A 23,846-nucleotide genomic window follows, 5' to 3' on the forward strand; every position below is an offset into this window, starting at 1 on the left:
TAAAGAGCTGCTTTTTCTTTTGTGGCTGTGAATAGAACGTTGGACCTTTCTTTGATATATGGCAGACAGGAATAGGTGGTGCTGTGAAGTTAGTGGGACTTAGAAACGGCTCAATGGATTTGAGCTTCCAGACCTGGTATTATCAGGTATTCACTGCCAAACTAGGCCATCCTATCCATTTGCTTTCTGCCACTTTCTCATCTGGTTTTCACAAAGCAATAATCCAACGGGGTTATAGCTAGGAATGATTGATCTTTGGTCGGTATTTTGATCAAGTTTTTTCCCTGCTTCATACTCAATCAAAATTCTCTTTCTAAGGCCCATCCATTTCCCTTTTCATCACAGATTGGCCTGAAGGGAGAATCCTTGCAACTATATTCAGAAACTGGATCCAAACAAGTGGAATGGATTTCAGGATTAGACCCTCCCAAACAACCTACTCTCATCTGGTACAAGGTAATCGGTGTATTTTGATTCATCGTCAGACATGGAATTTGTTTTTCATTTGGTGCTCTTTAACCTATAACTTATGTGGGGGAAGATCAAACAACTTCTGTAATACACAAGGGTTTACATCAGTTGAGGTTTGTACCTGGGCTGTTGGGATGGTGAGGTCATCCCAACGACTAAACCTACACTAGCATATATAGATCTCTGCTCCAGTTGTTATAATGACAGTCAGAGCTTTGCTGATCATATTATTGAGGGCTAATCATATTATTAACGGGATCTGTCCTAGTTACAATGACAGAGCTTTGCTGATCATATTATTGATGGGTTCATGTAGACTGAGTTTAAAGCACCTAAAGGTACCAATTCAGTGGCTTTGGACCTAAGCACCATGAGCAAAGGGCAAGCATGGGTAAATGGAAATCATATTGGGCGCTATTTTGTAACATTGAAGGCTCCCACAGATGGGTGTTCTGACGTATGCGATTACAGAGGGAAATATATATATATATATTTTAATCACATGGTGAATCGGCAACTGTCAGTCCTAATCTATGGGAGACCCAGGATCAATTTTCGTAGCTGCCTCTATAACACCAGGAGTATATCCAACCACCTGCAAGTCGGGTATACTAAGATCCTATGATTTTAGCAAAAACAGACTCACGTGCCGCCAAGACTGGATTGGGGAATCCGCCCCTTTAACTTCCACCACAGCAGGTCAGTGTCCTCAATGAGATTTTAACGATTACAGAGGGAAATATTACTTATCCAAATGCACACTAACTGCGGACAACCCACTCAAAAATGGTAATTATTGGTTAGCAAACTCAATATAAATATTTACTTCGATGCCAGTGTTGTATGTGATTTTCTGTTTCTCAGTTGATATCAAACATGATAACCCCCTCATTCAGGTACCATGTTCCTCGTTCATGGCTACAACTAACAAAGAACGCATTAATTCTGCTCGAGGAAGTAGGCGGGGATCCTTCTGGAATTTCATTGAGAACAAGATACGTTGACACTGTTTGCGCGAAAATGTCTCAAGGTTATCCTACCCTAAACAAATTGACATTGCCAGTGCTTCAGCTCCGATGTTCTTCAAGGCAACGCTTATCGTCCATAAGCTTTGCAAGCTTCGGAACCCCAAGTGGGTTCTGTGGAAATTTCATCAAAGGCTCTTGCCATGCAGCGAATTCATCTTCCATTGTAGAGAAGGTATGCGTTTAGTCGAGATTTTGATTGAGGAAGATACCTTGAGGTCTGCTAACATAAATATTTTTTGCGTAGGCATGCCTTGGAAAGAAGACATGTTCCATCTCTGTTTCGGAGGATGTGTTCGGAAGCCCATGTGCTAACAGTGTGAAGTCTTTGGCAGTTGAGGCGGTTTGCAGATATGGATCAACACGAATCCAATATATGAAAAAATGAAAAAAAAAACATACCAGCTAACATTGGTTATCCAAAAGCCCTACACTAACTGTGAAAGTCTGCAATCTCAAATATGAAAAATATTGTTGATTGAAATATGGAGTCATACTGCCTTTCTTGGATCTGTGATTGAATTCAGTGCCATTACAACAAATTATTAAGAATCTCTATGCCAATATTTCTTTAAATGTTGGAGCCAACAGTGCACAACAACAGCAAAAAATAAACCATACACAAAAGACACAGAGGTTTAACGTGGTTCACCCAACCATTCTGGGCTACGTCCACCAAACATAGGCATCGGCAAACTTTATTATCAAAAACAGGAGATTACAAAATAATCAGTTTCCTCTCAAACTCTCACACCCACCAATCCGTATGGACACCTGTTTTATAGCTAAGAGAATCTAACTGCCTCATAAATCCTCTTACAACAAATATAGGCTACATTAACTCTCTCCCAACAAAATAGAGCTAATATAGCAACACAATCTGGTTGTTGTCACATACTGAGATTTTTGCCTATTTTACTAAAACCGGAAATCTCAACAATCTCCACCTTGACAACAATTAGCCTGATGCCCTGTTTCTTTATTATTTATTTATTTTTGCAAGCCAAGAGAAGCCAAACACCAACGCATGTTCTCTAACAAAACTGGTTTCGTGAACATGTCTGCACAGTTTTCCTTTGTATGCACCTTTTCAAGAGAGACTCCCCTTTCAGTGATAACCTGTCTTACAAAATGGTACTTAATTGGAATATGCTTTAATTTACTATGATAGGCCGGATTCTTAGCCAAATGTATTGCACTTTGACTATCACAAAGTAGCTTGATGTTGTCCTGTAACCTACCAAACTCACCAAGCAAACCTTTCAACCAAACCGATTCTTTGCAAGCATGAGAAGCAGCAATGTATTCTGCTTCAGTAGTGGATAAAGCAACAATGTTTTGTAGCTTTGACATCCAGCTAATAGCTCCACCTGCAAGAGTAAAGACATACCCTGAAGTTGACCTTCTCCTATCCAAATCACCTGCAAAATCAGAATCATCATATCCGCAAACAAATTCACTACTCTTATTGTAAGTGATACAATAACTACTTGTGCCTCTCAAATACCGAAGCACCCATTTCACTGCTGACCAGTGTTCTTTACCCGGATTTGCCATATACCTACTGACAACCCCAACTGCATGTGAAATATCTGGTCGAGTACAAACCATCGCATACATCAAACATCCTACTACATTGGCATATGGAATTCGAGACATATATTTCTTTTCTTCATCTGTATTAGGACATAAACTGGAAGAAAGCTTAAAATGTGAAGCTAAAGGGACTGACACAGTGTTCACATTGTTCATACCAAACCTCAAAAGTATTTTCTCAATATACTTCTGTTGTGATAGCCACAACTTACCATTGCTCCTGTCTCTGAAAATCTCCATGCCAAAAATCTGTCTTGTTACTCCTAGATCTTTCATATCAAATGTCCTTGCCATCTGAGTCTTTAACCTGTTGATTTCTTCAATGCTTTTGCTTGCTAAAAGCATATCGTCAACATACAACACTAAGATAATGAACATGCCATTACTTAACTGCTTAAAGTAAACACAATGATCATATTCACTTCTTATATATTTTTGACTCAACATGAAAGAATCAAATTTCTTGTACCACTGTCGAGGCGATTGCTTCAGACCATACAATGACTTCTTGAGCCTACAGACAAATTTCTTATTGCGATGCTGAACAAACCCTTCCGGTTGTTCCATATAAATTTCCTCATCTAAATCTCCATGTAAAAAAGCAGTCTTAACATCTAGTTGTTGTAATTCTAAATCAAGCAAAGCAACTAATGCTAACACAATGCAAATTGAAACTATTTTAACAACTGGTGAAAATATCTTATGAAAGTCAATGCCTGCTTTCTGAGAAAACCCTTTTGCAACCAGCCTTGCTTTGTATCTGTCCTCCGAATCATTCACACCCCATTTTACCTCCCACAGTTTTCCTGCCTTTGGGAAGTTCAACCAGATCCCATATGCCATTCTTACTTAAGGCCATCATTTCGTCCTTCATAACTGCTTTCCATTTGTCACTTTTCGAACCTTCTATAGCTTCCTGATAACACAAAGGTTCATCATCGTTAGCGGTCAAAGCAACTGAAGTAACATAATCATCATACCTTCCAGGAGGGCGTTTGATTCTTGTAGACCTCCTTAAGGATGTTTTTGGTGCTTCCACAATTAGCTGACTAACATCTGTAGGAACTTCTTCATGATCACCATCTGAGACCTGTTCATGACCTACATCTGAACCCTGTTCATAATCTGATTCTGAAACATGTTCATGACTAGAATCTGAACTATGGTCATCATGACTATCATTAGAAGTGTTGTCAAACTGAATGTGCTGAAAATCAGATACATCATCCTGTTTCAATTTATTATCTACATCTAACTGTACAAGAGAGGATTCATCAAACTTTACATCTCTGTTGATGATGATTTTGCGGGTAGTAGGATCCCACAATCTAAATCCCTTTGTTCCATCACCATACCCAACAAAGATATACCTTTTTGATTTTGGATCTAATTTAGTTCGTTGATGTTTAGGCACTAGAGCATATGCATCACAACCAAACACTCTGAGTTTAGAATAATCACAAGGGTGACCTTTCCATACCTCTTGAGGAATCTTGCAACCTATCGTTGTCGATGGTGACCGATTTATCACATAACAAGCTGTAGCCACCGCTTCTGTCCACAACTCCTTCTGCAAACCAGCGTTACTCAGCATACTCCTTGCTCTCTCCAAAAAAGTCCTATTCATGCGTTCAGCAACTCCATTTTGCTGAGGAGTATAAATAGTAGTCTTATGTCTCTCGATCCCTGCATCCTTGCAATAGTTGTCAAACTCCTTGGAGGTAAACTCACCACCATTGTCAGTTCTTAAACATTTTATAGTTCTACCAGTGAGGTTTTCTACCAATGCTCTAAACTGCTTGAAAACTGTAAAAACATCAGACTTCCTTTTCAACATGTAGACCCACACTTTCCTAGAAAAGTCATCAATAAACGATACAAAATATGACGAGCCACCATACGAGGTTTTAGGTGCTGGACCCCAAACATCTGAATGGATATAATCAAGTATTTCTTTACTAGTATGTTTGCCTGTTTTAAACTTTTGCTTACTTTGTTTGCCAAACAGACAATGTTTACAGAAATCTAAGTTTCCAGGCCTTAGATTAGGAAGTAACTTGCGATCAGCCAAAATTTTTAACCCTCTTTCGCTCATATGGCTCAACCTTTGATGCCATAGGTGAATGGAACTACTGTCATGTTCAGATACCGTAGACACATGAACTGACCCTGTTCTTCCTTCTAACTGAAACAGATTTCCTACTTTCTTAGCTTTCATTACTAGTAAAATACCTTTGTAAATTTTCAGTACTCCACCTTGAATTACAGTTTTATATCCATTTGTGTCAAGTGCCCCCAGTGAAATTAGATTTTTCCTTAAATCTGGTACATGTCTTACATCAGTTAACATTTTGGTTGTCCCATCAAACATTTGCAGCTGTATACTCCCTATTCCCACAATATTTGATGTGACATCATTACCCATGTACACGACTCCATCATTAACTGATCTATACGTCTTAAACCATTCTTTATGAATACACATGTGGTTTGATGCTCCGGAATCTAACAACCAATGTTGATCATGATTTGACAAATTAACTGATAAGACTTCGTCGCTCATACCTGAACCAGATGCCGAACCTGTATCGGTCGTGTTTGCTTCCTTTTTCTCTGTCGATGAAGCTTCTTTAGAAGTTTGTTGTCGCTTCCAGCAATCCTTCTTCAAGTGCCTTGATTTGCCGCAGAACCAACACTTTACTTTACTCTTCTTTCCTTTTGACTTTGAATGCGAATCGCTGTGCTTACCAGAGCGTCTTTCACTAGAACGACTTCTAGCCATCATTGCCTCTGATGTAGAGGTGTCAGCATTCGACCGCTTCCTGATCTCCTCGGACAACAAAGCTCCGACGACATCATCAAATTCAATGGTTTCAGATGAACTAAGACTTATAGAAGTAACAAAATGATCCCATGACGCGGGCAACGAGTACAATAAAGTTATGGCTTTATCCTCGGATTCAAATTTTACTTCTATGCTTTCTAATTGCACCAGTAGAGTATTAAAAACATTCAAATGATCAGTGATCGAAGTACCTTCCTTAATTCGTAGACTGTATAGCTGCCGCTTCAGGAGAATCCGATTTGTCAAGGATTTTGTCATGTACAGCTTCTTCAGCTTCGTCCACAAACCAGTAGCAGTTTTCTCTGACACGATGTTAAACAAAACATCATCAGCCAAACACAGTCGAATACCACTCAAGGCTCTTCCATCCAATTCATTCCATTCATCATCTGTCACAGGGTAAGGCAATTTGGATCTTCCCGACAACGCCTTTGCCACGCCTTGTTGTACCAGGAGATCATGCATCTTTACCTTCCAGATCTCAAAGTTGTTTTTGCCATTAAACTTCTCGATTTCAAATCGGGCACTCTGAGTTTTCACCATCTCGTTTAAAAACAAACAATCTCCAATTCCAACTTTTAAATAAAAAAAAGTTAATATATGGAAAAACGCCTATGCCTTATTTTACATTGCCTTTACATTAAAAAACCCCTTTGTTGTTTGAATTTCAGATTACAATTAAAAAATAGTGTAAATGGATCTGGCGCGCAGAAAATCAACAAATGGGCTTGGCGCTTGCTGAACACCAAAAGATCCGCGCCAACTAAAAAACGGTGTAAGTGTGAAAAATTGGCGCGCATATACCTATAAATTCCGCGCCCATTCGGCTCTTAGCGCTCTGGCGCGCTTATGCATATCGGTCCAGCGCCAACGCCAATGCTTGGCGCACCTGTTCAGTGCTTACCCGTGCCAATTGCCAAAACTTTAAAAAAAAAATTGTAATACTCCACCTGCACACGTATGTACCTGCTCCAACTCGCGCTGAGGCTGTTTGATCACCGTGAATAGCAATCATACGCACAACAAATCAATACGAGGTCTGCGCAACACCATTTGTTTCACGGCGAACTAATATCGATGCCCTTGCACACAAACTTCCATTATGGCAATCGATTCACATAAAACTCAGACTTAGTTTAAAAGCTGAATGCCGCAAAATTAACATTCTTCCACACAATTTCAACAGCGCTCCTCTGCGCTATGAATCGACCATCGACTGGATTAAATCCCTGCGTCTGGCTTTCGTAGCAATCATACGCACTTTCTCTATGCACTGGCCTTCATAGCAATCATACGCACAATGGCTATGTCTTAGCGCTGGCCTTCATAGCAATCATACGCACAATCTATGCGCAGGTCCCCCTCTGCATGCAACGCTGCATTCAACGTTGCACGCTGATTGATGGCAGTGGCCACGCCTGTTGTAACGTTGCCTGATCCAACGCACAGGCACCACCGAACAGCTAGTAGGATGTTCAATCCACAGTACCTCCAACAGACTTTAGGCCCATCACTCCTCCACTGCGCGCTCCTCCAACTTCCTCTGATACCATTTGTTGGAGCCAACAGCGCACAACAACAACAAAAAATAAACCATACACAAAAGACACAGAGGTTTAACGTGGTTCACCCAACCATTCTGGGCTACGTCCACCAAACATAGGCATCGACAAACTTTATTATCAAAAACAAGAGATTACAAAATAATCAGTTTCCTCCCAAACTCTCACACCCACCAATCCGTATGGACACCTGTTTTATAGCTAAGAGAATCTAACTGCCTCATAAATCTTCTTACAACAAATATAGGCTGCATTAACTCTCTCCCAACAAAATAGAGCTAATATAACAACACAATCTGATTGTTGTCACCTACTGAGATTTTTGCCTATTTTACTAAAACCGAAAATCTCAACATTAAATACCTCTATGCCAATATTTCTTTAAATACCTTACATATGTGTGAGGGCAAATACAGAAGGTGCACATACATGAAAAAGCCATAAGCTTTCAATCAAATCCATATTTTTAAATTTTTCCTATGCATTTTATTTTATCGTTTGGTTTTTTTTCTTATACAGTAACAATACCAATTTAATTTTGAGTTCATGGTTAAGATAGACATTATGAGACTCTTTATTTGTGAGATAAGGAATCTATTTTGGCCTAATGATTTTACAATTAATGTGATTTTAATGTAAGTAAAATAAATATATACATAATTTACTCCCTTTAAATTTAAACTTATAACTTCTTAAAAGAAAGTACATACTCTTAATCATTAAGCCCAATCAATAAAAACCACTCACACAACAATTTCATAGCACTTTCCCTATATCTTGGACCTTTTTCCCTACACCCAGCGCTTAGCTTTGGTTTTCCTTTGGCACCTTAGGCTCTCTCTCTTTCCAGCACATTCAACTTGCCTCCCTGTTGGACCTTGGCTCTATCACAACTAATAATCTTCCAACAGCCCAACGAATGTTGGCTTGACGTCGGGCTTGACCTTCCCGTTGGGTTCTCCATGTCGCTATTCTAAATCAAGTTGTTTTTAGTGAGATTTTTGGAAGTTTTTTCGTCTAATATCTTTAAAATCCGGTAAAAATTTATTGTGATTGGTTCTCCAGGTCGCTATTCTAAATCGAGTTGTTTTTAGTGAGATTTTTTGAAAGTTTTTCGACTAATATCTTTAAAATCCAGTAAAAAATTATTGAAATCACTTGCTTGATAAGTAACCCCTGCACAATTCAAGTGTCACAAAAATTTTAAATAACACAGATGAAAATTTCACCTAAATTTTTCTACAGAATTCCAATACCAAAAAATCAAATCGCACTAGAAACATAAACAGAACTCCATTCCAAATTGCCCACGGTACCACTATACGGGACAAACAACACTGAAAAACATAAAAACAACATTCCAAATTGCCCACGGTACCACCATACGGGACGAACAACACTGAAAATTTTTGTCTTCTCAGGCCCGTTAACTAACAAGAGCACCCAATGTTCACTGCCCGACAAGATCTCGTTAACCAACGAGAGCACCCAGTGTTCACTGCCTGACCTCTTGTCTCAATCCTTAGTGTTCTTTCGAAGATGGTGGCGGAAAATTGTGGTTCCAGAAGATTTAACCCATTCGTCATGGCCATCTATTGATAGGGCCGCTCGTTGCTCATCGTCACTCCTCAACTATCCAATACTTCTGGTTCGGATGTAGGGTGGTGGCCGATATGCGATGGACGGGAAACTATCCCTCTGTCAAGCTTGTTAGTTGACGGAGCCGCCTGCCACTCATTGGTGGACTCTGGCCTTCACAAGAAGTTATTAGTGGACGCAGGCTGCAATTTGCTTGACAGTAAAGGGGTCTCGCGCTTTGTTACTTGTTCTTGATGGCTGAAGGTCCTCTCTCGGCCCAATGGCTCTCGAAGTGTTGCAGTCTTTCGCGCTTAGGCTCTCGAACTGTTGCAGTCTTTGGCACTTAACTTCTCCAATGTTCTTCCTCGATTCGAGACTTCATAGCACTTGACATCTCCCACTCTTTGTTGCCAAGACTTAACAAATTCTCCGACCCCTGCTTTAATGACCAGATCTCATTCTTTGGAAACACGCTTCAATGGATTCGAAGACTGTAAATCTCCCATGTTGTATTGCATTTTGCATTCTCTATCGACAAGGGTGACTCTACGGTCTCTCTTCGTGGTCGCTCAAAGTTGCGTTGGCGATGTTATTCTCCACACATCTCCTTATTTTTTTTCTCTTTGGAAAAAAACGCTTCTGTATTATATTAATAAAACAGATAGTACAATTTTCATAGATTTTTCAATTTTTCTGCCAAAAAAAAAGGTCTTTTTATCTCCCTTATATTACAGTTGTAACTACCATATCTCGAGTAATCCATAAACTAAGATCTTTCATCCATAGTCCAAAAACCAAACATATCTTTCTCTTTACAAATTTGACAAGAGAGATCTCCATTGCCAAATTATTAATGTTCCTTGCATTGTAAAAAAAACATACCATCCAGCCTTCTAGCTCTAAGAAAAGTTAATGTTGCCCGCATTTGTCATAGCTCCTTGTTCATATGTAGAAAAGAAAAACTTACCAGGTGACTTATCTATTTGTCTCTTTGATAATAAATCTGCAGTCCAGTTCTACTCCCTGTAAATGTGATCGAAATAGATACGATGATAAGTGTTTACCAGTGTCTTGATGCGCTTCATCCAATTGGTTTATATATGATGATTGAAGTTGTTATGTCCTTTGAACGAGTCTATGATTCCCTTTGCATCACCATAGATCTGTGTATGTTCCAATCCCAACCATTTCACTGCGATCAGTACTCCCCATAGTGCAACGATCTATGCTTTGTTATTTGTGCCTTGACCCCCTTCCCACCAAAAGTGATAGTATTTATCAGGTTCTATAACTATGTAGGCACCACACCCGCATTTCCTCCTACAACATGCACCATCGAAGAAACCCACTAGATATGTTTGCCAAATTTCTCTTCGTTTGAAAATTTTGGATTTACTACTATTGTTAGATGGTCCATATTCCTTGAAGTATGCAGCAGTTTTAATGACATCCTCCCTCACTGCCAGATATTTATTTTCAAATATAAGTGCATTCCTACTACGTTAGATGGACCAAATAAGATACAAAGGTAGAAATATGTATCTATCGTGAGTTTTGAACCACCTTAAACAACACCTCAATGATGGATAATGTTGTAATGGAACAATGCCGAAAATGTCGAATACCCCCTCCCAAAGCACTTTTGCATTAGGGTATTGCAAAAATAGATGAACATTATCTTCAGCGCTATTCTTGCAGAGGAGGCAGATCCTCAGGCTAGAGTATTTAAGTTAATAATCGATCCATGATAGCCAACCAACAAAGACATTTGATTTTATTAGGTATTTTCCCTTTCCATATAACCTGAACCCATGTAGGAAACCGATTCCCCTTCTCTATCCATTATATTCTGTTGTAAATGTCTTTTACCAATGGGTGTCCCTTTTTGAGGCAATCCCCCTATGTCATTTGGTCCTCCTAGGCATTAAAGGAGATATCTGCATTTCTTAGATTAACAATATATGCTTCCCATTCCCAAACATACTACCCGGGCATTTGAATATCCCCAGCATGAATCCATGATTGTCGGTCAATACAATGGCCATTATGTGAGAAAATATATTTTAGGAAGATAATCTCTTTATCATGAAGGAAATTAAGGATCCGAAAAGATAATGAGTAGTTTCCCACCATACCTTTTATAGCGTCCAATCCAATCTTGATCTTGGATCCATCCCCTACCTCCCATCGAACAAACCCCATCAGCTAGTGTATGTTTTTCATCATACTTTTCCAGATATATGATGAAATAGTTTTCCTCTTAGCCCCTCTAGAAATCCATGTAGTGAAAGATTTCCCATACATATACTTATCTTTGATGATATGGGACCATATTCCAGTGCCTGATGCTGCCCTCCACATATTCTTAATGATCAGTGCTATGTTGAAGGCAGAAGGATCAATGATACCCCATCCACCTTCCTCAATGGGTCTAGCAATGAGAGACCATTTTACCAAATGAAACTTCCCTGAAAGTAATGTCTCGGCCCAAATAAAATGCCCCATGATGGATTGGATCTTTTTAATAACCTCCCTAGGAAGTAGAAAAAGGTGCATCTAGTATACCACTATATTTTGTAGTACTGCTTTTAACATGATCATTCTACCTCCCATAGTCAACCATCTATGTTTCCAACAGTCTAGCTTCTTGTGGAACCTCTCTACTAACCAGTCCCAATCTTTGTTGCAGTATTTATTAGGCTTCAAGTTGAAACCAAAGTATGTAATACCTTCATCAATGTCTATTACCAACCCTAAATAGTAAACTGATGTCCTTAATCATTGTACCTACAATGCCATTATGTATGAGAATAGATTTTGGTCCATTAATACATAGTCCCGATGCCTTTCCAAAAGATTTAATGATGTTATGTATAGTTGTCCATTCAGAAATGATAGCATGTCCTCCGAATAGGAGGTCATCTACGAACATCAAGTGAGTGATGTCAATCTGCCTAGATACTCTAACTCCAGAAATTATACCTTGAACTCTAGCATCCCGCACTTTTCTGCTCAGGTTGTCAATAACCATGAGGAACAACATTGGAGATAGAGCACAACCCTACCTCAAAACCTTGTGTGCGAAGAATAAAAGGGAAGGAAGTCCATTTATGATGACAACAAAATTTGTGGTCTTGATGCAAGCCATAATCCAACCAATATTAGGTGAGGACATACCTGCTTTGATCAAAATCAGTTTAAGAAATTCCCAGTCAATGCAGTCATATGCCTTGGTCAAATCCACCTTGAGAAGGCAAGACTTAAGATTCTTGGTTTTTATGGAGTGCATAATCTCCTAAGTAATACCAATTGCATCTTGAATCTATCTACCCTCAATAAACCCGAATTGTTCCTCAGTAATATGCTTAGTCAGAATCGGTTTCATCCTCTGAGCTATCAGTTTAGAGATCAATTTATACATAGTGTTGCAGAGGGATATTAGCCTGAAATCTGCAAAAGATTGGGGATTTTCCTTCTTAGGAATGAGCGCAATAAATGTGGCATTGATAGCCCCTAGAATAACCCCATTGATCCTAGATTCCTCGACAGCCGCTAGGAGATCTGGAATCATCAGATCAGAGAAATGCATAAAAATTTCTAACCCCAAACCATCGGTCCGGGGCTCTTGTCCCTAGCACTATCGCACATAGTCTCAATCGGCTCCTCTTTAGTGATGGGACGACCTAGAATATTGTTATCCTCCATCGAAAACATCCCCGTAATGTGAGATATAAATGCAGAATGAGAGAGTAAGTCATGGTTTTGATGCATATAATGGCTCTTGAAATGTGATATAGCCACATTTTCTAGAGAAGATTGAGAGGATAGGATATTACTTGCAGCATCCTCGATGGTCTTGATGGAATTAGTGTTCTTTCTGATGTTGAACCGTTGGTGAAAATATTTCGTGTTCTTATCCCCTGCTTGTACCCATAATGCTCAACTTTTCATACGAATGTTAGCTTCCTGATTCAACAGAATCGAATTCCTAATGCCTTCCAGCTCAATAATCTTGTCCTTGTATGTATTCGAGAAATATAGAGGATCGGAAGGGTCATTCAACAATCTGATAAAATGATCAATGTCTAGAAGAGTGTTAATCTCCTCTCTTTTTTTTGTCCAAAATCCACATTTGAGCTTCCTTTTAACAACGCAAATTAATTGATCAATAACTCCCCGAGATAGACAAGACATTGTCTTAGGAGCTGGGGAGGTTAGAGCTCATTAATGAGAAAAGTAACTGCCTACCACTTAATGAATAAGGGAATAGGTAGTTACTAACTAATAAATGAATCTTAAAAATGGGAATTTTGTTTGGTATTTTATTAGACTCATGGGGAGGAGGAGGTACCAGAGACAAGAAGGAAATAGAAACAAAATCTTTGGTTTGCAGTTCATTGAAGTTTGGGGGGACTCATATGGGAGGAAAGTCAAGGTTGGGAGGATCATTGCAGCTCCAGTATTATTTCTAGAAAAATTTGACAAGTCGATATTCTAGACATATGTAATTTTAAAAGTTGTTTCATGCTAAAGTATTTTCATTGTTAAGATAAGTGTAGTAATAATGTTTTTACAGTTTGCCAAATTATGGAAAAAGAAACTATTGAATTCTAAATTTCCATACATATGAATGAAAAAGGAAAATAAAAAATTATTTTTTAAGTATTTTTTTGGGATCGTTCCAGTAATTCATGTATTCAAAGTGCAATAAAGATTATATTACAAATATCAGAAAATAATATGGTATACAATATAGATATCGCTGGAACAATTTGTGATAAACATTACCATGGAATACAATGACAATATTTATAATTTAGAGCTCTTGTTTGCAAGTAAAACATGAAGAATACAAACTATATATATAATCAAAAGTCTAGTACAATTTACATAGGTATGCCAATGGAAATCTTTTCTAGGATAAAAAAATATATATATATAATCATCATTTAATAAATAAAAATGGTGAGGCTGAACTGAAATGGAATATTAGAAAAAACAATGTTTGAGTCATGACCTAGATTAAACTCAACCTAAACTATGAAAATATATGGGCATACATGTCTTTCTGAGTAAAAAGATAGAAAGTAATAGACTTTCTACAATGCAGGAATGTCCATTCTAATAAAGTGAGTGAGCATACTAGAGGGCTCAAGATTGTCTTGTAGGTGATAAATATGAAACTGGTTAGTAACTTCGACAAAGTATGTAGCGATTTGCAACTGTGTTGAAAGGTGCAAAGGTTACCTTTAACAAAGAAAGAATCATCTATTAGCACATTTATAAAGATTGAAATTTTGACAAAAAGAAAATATAATTTAATAATAACTATACCAGAATTTAGTGAAGTGGTTGACCTCTGAAGGCCACTATCAAAATTTATTTGACCTCTGCAGATTAAAATACTATTTTTATAAATTAGACAGGCCCCAAAAAAGTTCTCCGAACATATAAATAATAAAAGTAATTGATAAGAAGAGAGGGAAAGAATAACATAATCTATCAACAAATTTTAAACTTTCTAATCTTTGACCTGACCGAAGAACTGGTTAAGACCATACAGATCTAAGATTGGTCCTACTTGAGACCCTGTCTTAGTCTTGGGTGTGTCATGGTTCAAAGACAAACCCTAGGTTGTTTCTCTACTGAAAATTATAAGAAAATCATACAAGAGAAAACCATGAGGATTTTTACTAAATAAGAACCACTTGGGCCGAAGAGGATAGTTACCTAAAGTATGGACTCTCACCAAGAGGAATTTCTTGAAAAAGTACATGTCTGGAAACCCCATGTTCTTTAACTATACCAAAAGTAGAACTTTGTCAAAAAAATATATATAATAGGATGCAAAGCTAACGAATACGGGTAAGGTTAAAACCATATATATTAAACACATTTCACATAAGAAAGATTAGCCACAACACACCATTTATGTATGATACCATGGCTAAGTATTTAGACTAGGATCTAATTGTGGCCATGCAGTATCCCTGGTGTGATAGGGTTTAATTAAGTAAACCCTAAGTCATAAAATATCCAGAAAGAAAACAAGAAAAGTGAGAAATTTGTTGAGGGTTTTTCCCTTTAAAAAAGGAATAACATAGTATTACATTTTTTTAGAAAATCCCAAGCCGAGAGGAGACCGAAACTAACTCCATGTATCCACATTAAACCTATATGCAAGAGGAATAGGTTTAGAACAAAACCATGTATGGTTTATCAAAACATAAGATGTCGCAAATAAGGAAAAAATAATAAAAAGATTACCTATAAAGAGAGGGGAATAATGAACAATACTTACAGTAAGTTTAATTGAACCACAAACAAACTAAAGGAGATTAATTGCAAGCGATGGACACTAAGAAGAGTCTCGACATAAAAAAAAATACCCCCTATGAAACTTGCAACTTCAAGAAGAAAACAAGGGAAGCTGCGAGGCAGCGAGTCCCTGCATCAAGTTAACATTTAAGGTCTAGGGCTAAAGATCTACTAGTTCTGGGAGGTGTATAAATAGAAGAGTAGGTAAAGGCTAAGGTCTAGTTCCCTACAGCTAATCCTTCCTGGCTTAATCCAATGCCAATCCTGTATAGTGAGTCCCTCCAAAGCCTAAGTAAAGGTACAGGGCTCTCAGCCAGGTCTAGTTCTAGTTAGTAAACAAAGGGGGGGTGGTTCATGCCCATGCCATAGCTGCCTACTTGTTTTGTCTTCCTGGCTGGCTTAACTCCATCGTCCTAGGGTTTCGGCATTCGTAGTTCTAGTTAGTAAACAAAGGGGGGGGTGGTTCATGCCCATGCCATAGCTGCCTACTTGTTTTGTCTTCCTGGCTGGCTTCATGACATCAATGGGTTAGGGCTAACTCCATCGTCCTAGGGTTCCGGAATTCGTAATAGAAGAAACCATCAACTTGCATCTGCCTGCTCAAGTACACAGTCATGCGCCATACTCACAGTCTTTACCTCTAGTATTTGCAGCTAGTTAGTGCCAGTTGTCATTGCCGATAGCTAAAAGTCATAGCAAGTCGATTAGGGCAGTCTGCTTGTGAGCTGTTACCATCTTTTTAAGCTTCATTATGGCACAAACAACTCAATAATACTTTTATGCTTTTATTAACATTCACTGCCAAAGAATCAAATTGTTTAAGACTGGCACAATTGGAGCTCACTTGTGATATAGCTTTAACTTCAGATTACTGTATTAAAGAACAACAATTATATATATTCCTGTTGTTGCACTCCACATTAGGTAATAGAACGTGTCAATTGTTCAATAATTATCATTATCTCATTGCATAAACAACATAGCCTTCCCCTTAAAGCCTGGATCAAGTTAAATACAGATTACAAAACTCAAAAGTCGGCGCTGTGGAGTTGGTGCTGTTGGCGCTGTGACTATGTCTGGTGAAGTCTGGTAAGCAGGGACTAATTTGAAAACGTAGTATCCTCTGCCTTTCGTGATGCGAGCTACCAGCACTGGCAGTACAAGGAGTAGCCTTAAGGGCATAGCCAAGTAGGTCCTATTTGATGTGGCATCAATGATACACTGATTCTTTAGATTCAAAGAGCGCTGTTATTTCTAATCAGGGCAGTCTGCAGTGCCTCTCCTTTGTGAGCTTGATATGCTAGTTTCGTAATCATCGGCATCCCAGCAGAGACGATAAAAGCATAAAAATGAGAGTTTCAGCACCATGGCAGATCCAAATGCATAGCATCAAGTTAAAATAATCATTTCTTATGACAGATTGTAACATGTGAAGAGTACAAGACAAGCACGACATTATGCCTATCAAGCAGATTATGTGTATAAAGCAGACTGGTAAAAGATCCAAATGCATAGCATCAAGTTAAAATAATCATTTCTTATGACAGATTGTAACATGTGAAGAGTACAAGACAAGCACGACATTATGCCTATCAAGCAGATTATGCGTATAAAGCAGACTGGTACCTTTTTCAGAAAGTTTTCATATATATAGAAAAAACGAAACTAGAATACTGGCATCAATGATACACTGATTCTTTAGATTCAAGGAGCGCTGTTATTTCTAATCAGGGCAATCTGTAGTGCCTCTCCTTTGTCAGCTTGATATGCTTGTTTTGTAATCATCGGCATCCCAGCAGAGACGATAAAAGCATAAAAATGAGAGTTTCAGCACCATGGCAAATCCAAATGCATAGCATCAAGTTAAAATAATCATTTCTTATGACAGACTGTAACATGTGAAGAATACAAGACAAGCACGACATTATGCCTATGAAGCAGACTGAAACTGGAATACTGGTTAGATTCTTTAGCTTCAAGGAACGTTGTTATTTGCAATCAGGGCAGTTTGCAGTGCTTCTCCTTTGTCAGCTCGATATGCTAGTTTTGTAATCATCGGCATGCCAGCAGAGACGATAAAAGCATAAAAATGAGAGTTTCAGCGCCATGGCAGATCCAAATGCATATTTGAAGCATCTGTCGTAGACCTGTAACAGACAAGGAAGCGGGGAATTAAGACAACGCGTAAAGTAATGCAAAAATAGGCGTGAGATTCAGAATTTTGACTATACAACTCAAACATACTCCATAATCATATGCTCCTCGTTCAAGATGCTATTGTTTTCTTGGTTTCTTTTTTCTTCGTGTTTCTACTTTTACGATGTCGATAATCAGAAGAGTCATGAGAACAAGTGCTAAGAGAAACAATGCCGCCAGTTGAGTAAGTTGGCTTATGCTAATGGATTCCATGTAATGTGAAGCAGAGAGATGTATGTCAAAATCTAGGTGCAGAAGGTGGTTTTCTTTTGTAAGCGAGAAATTAGGCATTGCTTTTGCCAATTTATAAAAGAGTTCAATGTGTTTGCAAGCTGGTTTTAAGTGTGAATGGAACTGGGTTTTTGAGAATATTTTACTATACAACCAAATAAGGAAAGCCATGCAAGATCACGAGACTTGAATGCGAGGTAAACTGCTGACACGTGCAGAAGTAAGTACGTATACAGATTGATTTGGAATGGAGCTGAAATACTTGAAGATCAGATTGGAGGGGATATAATCCAATATTGAAGATCAGATCGGAGGGGATATAATCCAATATGAGGAGCATTTATTGGAGGAGGCCAGTATTTAATGATCGCTATAAAACGGGAAACTTACGTTAAGTGAGCAATCGATTGGCATATGAAATGATGTATGTGACGGCAAAAGTAAATGGGAAATTAGGTGATGTATCTGACATCAGGGGCAGATCTTAAATGAAATCTTAGTGTTAGATTGCATCCAAGATATTCTAATAAACAATTTGCAATTAAGCGATCTATCTGACATCGGAAGCAGATGGCATATGAGATGATGTATGTGACGGCAGAAGTAAATGCGAAATTAGGTGATGCATCTGACATCAGGGGCAGATTTCAAATGAAATCTTGGTGGTAAATTGGGTCCAAGCTATTCTAATAAACAATTGGCTAGACAGGACAAGTAATGAGTGTATGAAAGACATGTTAAGCCAACAGGTGTAACTAAAGCCCTTTCTTATAAAGCACACTACGTAATACTAGATATATTCTATTTTATTGTGCCTCCATGTATAAGACTCTAATGCAGATGACTGAACTACTTACTTATGCAGGTAGCATGGTTACTAATATACAGAAGGTCACCTTTGCAGCTAGAATCATAGCTGGCCCATGTATTTTTGCAACTGCTCTCTGAGCAGTGGCAAGCTAAGAGACAGATTGATATGTGCTTCACATAAGCATCAGTAAGAGCACTAACATGTGCTATCACATTGGCTTGTATACAGAAGGTCACCTTTGCAGCTAATCATAGCTGTCCCATGTATTTTTGCAACTGCTCTTTGAGCAGTGGCAAGCTAAGAGACAGATTGATATGTGGTTCACATAAGCGTCAGTAAGAGCACTAACATGTGCTATCACATTGGCTTGTGCTTCAGAATCTAATTTTGGCCACTACAGAAAGGCTGGGGCTAAAGCACTTGCTTCATTGTAATGCACGAAGCTGGCTGAAGCACTTGCTTCATTGTAATGCTACGATGATAAAACATGTTGCCCATTACATTGGCATTGTATCGGGCAGTCTTGCATTCATCTTCCCTGTATTTAAGTATTGCTATCCAAATTAAAGATTTCCTACACAAGATATTCTTGGATAAGAAACTTGGAACTTGAATTTGATTGAAAATTGAATATGATTGTTGTAATGCTGTCGTGACACATATATAAAAGACCATGTCACAATACAAAATAATCAATTGTCTTTCACGAAAGAATGAGTGAGATAGGAAGATCTAGCAATGGAGCTAATGATATGAAAGGCTCCTAAGTCTGATGGCCGATGGCAAGGAAGACGAAGTGGGCACTGCCTTGTTTTCGAAGTCCCTTGGAGCCAATGATGGGTTCGACTGTGTTGTACATTCCATTTTTTGCCACAGTCAGAAGTTAGAATAAAATCTACGCTGATTAGAGTCAAAAATTGTACCAAAATCACATTCCCATCTAGAGCAGGGAAGATTTACACAATCAGGACATTATTGACTGTATGGGCATACATACATGTGTATGTTTGTGTGCATGAATGTGTGTCTACATAGTCCAATCTCCAAAAGATAAATGATCTTAAAAATCAGCAACGTTTGGAAAAATAGGTAAAAAAATCCAGTACATTTTACAACAAGAAAAATAAAATCAGAAACACAAGGCCTAAAATAATTATACTCACACGCTGTTTCTGCAGCAAGAACAACAGGGTCTTCGTTTGCAGGTGATTGCTTAACCGTCTTAGTCTTGGATCCAACACAACCCATAACAAAATGTGTTGCATAATCCAACAGTGCAACTGCCACAAACTTTCCTCCGAGTTCAGAATCTCTCAATCACTGCGCGTGACAAAACTTTATTTACATTATGTAATGTACTTTTAACCAGTTCTTCCAATAGTCCTCCAAAGCTATGCAACTAAATTTCTACAGAAAACGTATCATGTAGGAGTCATGAAATAGCCCACCAAGGATAAGATCACAGTTTGACTGTTGCATATTTTTATTGTGGATTCCTCGGGCCCATGCTTTCATTTTGGTTCCCTAAATTTATTCAATGCCAATAGTATCAACTGCAGCAGCATATGTTTACCCTTCATTCAATAGTGAGGGTTATAGGTGCTTTGAGATTAACATAGTGAGGATTATAGGTGATTTGAGATTAACATAGTGAGAGTTCTAGCTTGTAATTTTCCAGGGCAGATTCAACCCGAAAGAGTGTAATGGAGCCTGACCTTGATCGACCCAAGGAGAATTGAACCTACAACCTCATGACAAAGCGCCGAAAACTTGACAAGAGTAACATAAATTTTACATATACATTGTCTGAATAAATTTTCACACAAGCAAACATAGGTTGTAGGTCACTATTTTCTTTATAATCCTTTCAGAACTGCGAATGAAATATTTAGTCCACTTAAAATATGAAGTCTGATTCATGAATGGGGTTAGTGGTTAACTTGTGAGATCAACTGAGTATTAAGCCATCTATGACAGTCCTATCCTTGCTCCTCCTATGACATGAGTTTCTGAAGGCTGAGACGGGATGATTTTGGTGAAATAGCTATCCCTTAACATGACACCTAAACTGAGTACAAATCCTAAGCGATGCATTCCTTAGTGCATGTTCGTTGAAGCACTTAGTCAAAAAAACAAATGAAAAGAAATCCTATTTTGTAAGGCCATTTTCTTGAGTCATGACACACTTACAGGCATAACATACGTGCCAAAGTCATGGCCATATTTACCGAACAACAGGGATCTTTGTTCTTATAACCAAAAGTGTTTTATGTGTTTCCGTTGGTTCACACTATGGCTCAACCAGTCATTCGCACACACCTAGTCAAATAGATTCCTGGTTTTGATTTAGATGGACCATATAACTCTGTTTAAGATGCAGAAATATGGTGTGCTTGCAGTTTTTGCTTAGAGATACCAAGATTCAGTTCAGAGAATAACACCAGGGTTACCACTATTTTTATACAACTATACCACTCATCAATTACATGGCATTTTTTAGGTTGGTTCGGACTTTTCAAATTGTGTGCATGATTTCTGGCTACTGTGTACAATGTCTGGCCGACTAGCTTACGCAAAGGCCACGGAAGTTTGAGGGATATCAGAGAGCCCCGTTCGGATGGCTTGATGGGATGGGTGGATTGATTTACGAGCGAGCTTGGAATGGATGCAGTTCGTGGAGGGACGGATTTGGTAGTAGTTTTCCAAAACCCTCCAAAATGCTGGGTGAAAAATGTATCAAAAACATATAAAAGAGGTAACAATTATTTTTTAACTTTGTGGTCTAGCATGTATAAATCACTCTGAATAATTAGTAATACAACCATATGCTTAGACAAAGACCCTCGAAACTGAAGATGTATGTCAAGCCAAACAAAGGACAACTATAAGCTTAGACAAAGACCATCGAAACTGGAGATGTATGTCAAGCCAAACTGTGGACAAAGGCTTCGCGGTGAATAGAGTGATATCTAAATATAGATACAGATATAGTGAAATTACATAAGTACCTGTCTCTCAAGAATCACAAACAGAAAGCCGGAATCCAAAATCCCGATATGACATGACTATTCAAGTTTTCTTACCAGGAAAAAAGTTAGGTATCAAGAAATACAAGAAACTAGGAAAGATAATGAAGTGTAAGCATATTCTATTTAGTCAATGTTTTGACCCCAACAAATACAAGCCTAACTGTTGTATACAAAACTGCCACTCCAGGGATTCTGATGACACTTTCGGAAACTCAATAGGATATGTAATCAAACCTAAGTCACGTGGTATAATGACATGGAGGACACAGAAATACAAGTGTCCAACACGGCACACAGCAAACCTGGAAACAGAGGGTGAAGGGCACATTATCTATCTATCCATATATATATATATGACACAACGACATGAGGATACAGAAATACAAGTGTCCAACACGGCATACAACAGCCCTGGAAACAGAGGGCGGAGGGCACATTTTATATGGTAATGTAGCCTGAAAAGGGTAAGGTGGTAGGAATAAAAATATGTACGCAGTCTGCTAAGTGATTTTATCTGACAGACCCTAATTAGTATATCAACAGTTTCTATGCAAAAGAGGTCTTCCAACTACTTCAGAAAGGAGCATCCATCAATCCACTGACCACCTATTCACCTTGATTAATCAATGGATCTGCTTTGGTCTTTGACCAATATGTCCTTACCCTACTACATGCCAATCTTGATTTCCGGAATGTCTTATGTCATTATTTATATGCTGCAGTATACTAGAATGAGAAAGATTTGAGAACAAATGCAAAGACTTCCTGTTTAAAGTCTAAATAAGTCTTGTTCTAGGCAACTCATATTTGGATTAATTTATTATATTCAACAAACAAAGATCTTTGACAAGTATCGTACTGCTTGACTAATAGTAAATGGTTAAGCATGTACTAAGGTCCATAAGTTGAAAACCTTTGATCCCTTAAAAACATTATGTGCTTCATAGAGTGCAGGCGTTATCAGCATATTAACCCTCCGGTGATACCTTGTAAAAGCCCTCAAAGTTCGAGCCTCTGTAGCTGACGTGAGGCAGAACAGTGATGAAAAGGAAGGGAATTGTGGCTCCTATGTCAGCAGATCCTGAGCAAAGAAGGAGCTAAAGGATAGTTCCAGATCTATAGTAATTTCTGTAGCAACTTTGGTTACAAACTTCTGGTTAGGGCTTCTGGATTGATTTCAGTTTTGTAGAATTCATTTTATGATTAAAATCTGCCCTGAAGTTAACTCCGAACAAGCTTACACTCTTGAATTTTGGTTAATCTATACATACATTGTTCTGTCAAGCTCAGGTTTTGAAGATTGGATTGTATGAATTACTGTATATTGAATTGGATTATTCATTCTGCTCACTACAGTGTTACAATTATTGACACAGTGTACCAGAAAATACATAGAGCAAAAGAACTACAACAATATGTGAGCTGTTTGTATCAAGAAGACAAGAATTAATTGGCCAATGCTTTCATGGCATACCTTTATGTTCAGTACTGAAGACAAGAATTAATTGGCCAATGCTTTCATGGCATACCTTTATGTTCAGTACTGAAGACAAGAATTAATTGGCAAGTCTCCTTTACTGCCTGCAGCAACAAGTATAGAGAAGTTCTATATTCAACACTTGCTGAAATTCCAACTGATTTAAATTCTCTAAACATAATAGTAAACAACTCGTAAAATAATACCATATTAGACTAGTAGTCAAATGGCATCCTTAGAACTACCATCCTTGTATGAAGAATACAAAAATTGTGCCTATGATTCTATGGTATCTTATTTTGTTGTTGCAGGGTACACACCTGGTATAATTCATCTGAAATAAGTCCCTTTCTGTTATATACCTAGGGGGGATAATATGGGGTACCAAGGGTGGTACCCAAGGTAATAATGTAATAATGGGATGGGCCATAGTAATAAATAAGGTGGTTAACCCATGTCATGTAAGGGACCACAAGTAGTTAATAATAATATAATGGGCCCATGGTATTAGTTGATGGTATGAGGGAACCATGGTAATGATGCATGGTATTGTATGTATGAGGCCTATATAGAGGCTAGAGACTCCACAGGAAGAAGAAGAGAAGTATTCTTGTATGAACAGGCATATGGCTTGTGGAGTGTTCTCCTTCCTTAAGGAGTGAATGTATGGTGTTGCCCTACCCTAAGGGTTTGATAATAAAGAAGAA

General features: G+C 38.2%; 1 protein-coding gene across 2 annotated transcripts in view; it reads left to right on the plus strand.

The window, feature by feature from the left end:
• LOC149176549 (beta-galactosidase 8-like) overlaps nt 1-23,846 on the plus strand; it is a 40,402-nt gene that overhangs the window by 257 nt on the left and 16,299 nt on the right. The window contains exons 2-3 of one of the 2 annotated variants that reach the window (XM_089419930.1): nt 66-146; nt 346-456. The exons of the other annotated variant lie outside the window; for it this stretch is intronic. Of the exons in view, the coding sequence (XP_089276056.1) occupies nt 66-146; nt 346-456 (192 nt within the window). The remainder of the gene's footprint in view (nt 1-65; nt 147-345; nt 457-23,846) is intronic. 2 annotated transcript variants of the gene reach the window in all.

The sequence above is a fragment of the Pinus tabuliformis genome, chromosome 4_1 (genome assembly GCF_031772625.1).
Source record: "Pinus tabuliformis cultivar Carrire ecotype Pingquan chromosome 4_1, CPIR1, whole genome shotgun sequence".
NCBI classification, from domain to species: domain Eukaryota; kingdom Viridiplantae; phylum Streptophyta; class Pinopsida; order Pinales; family Pinaceae; genus Pinus; species Pinus tabuliformis.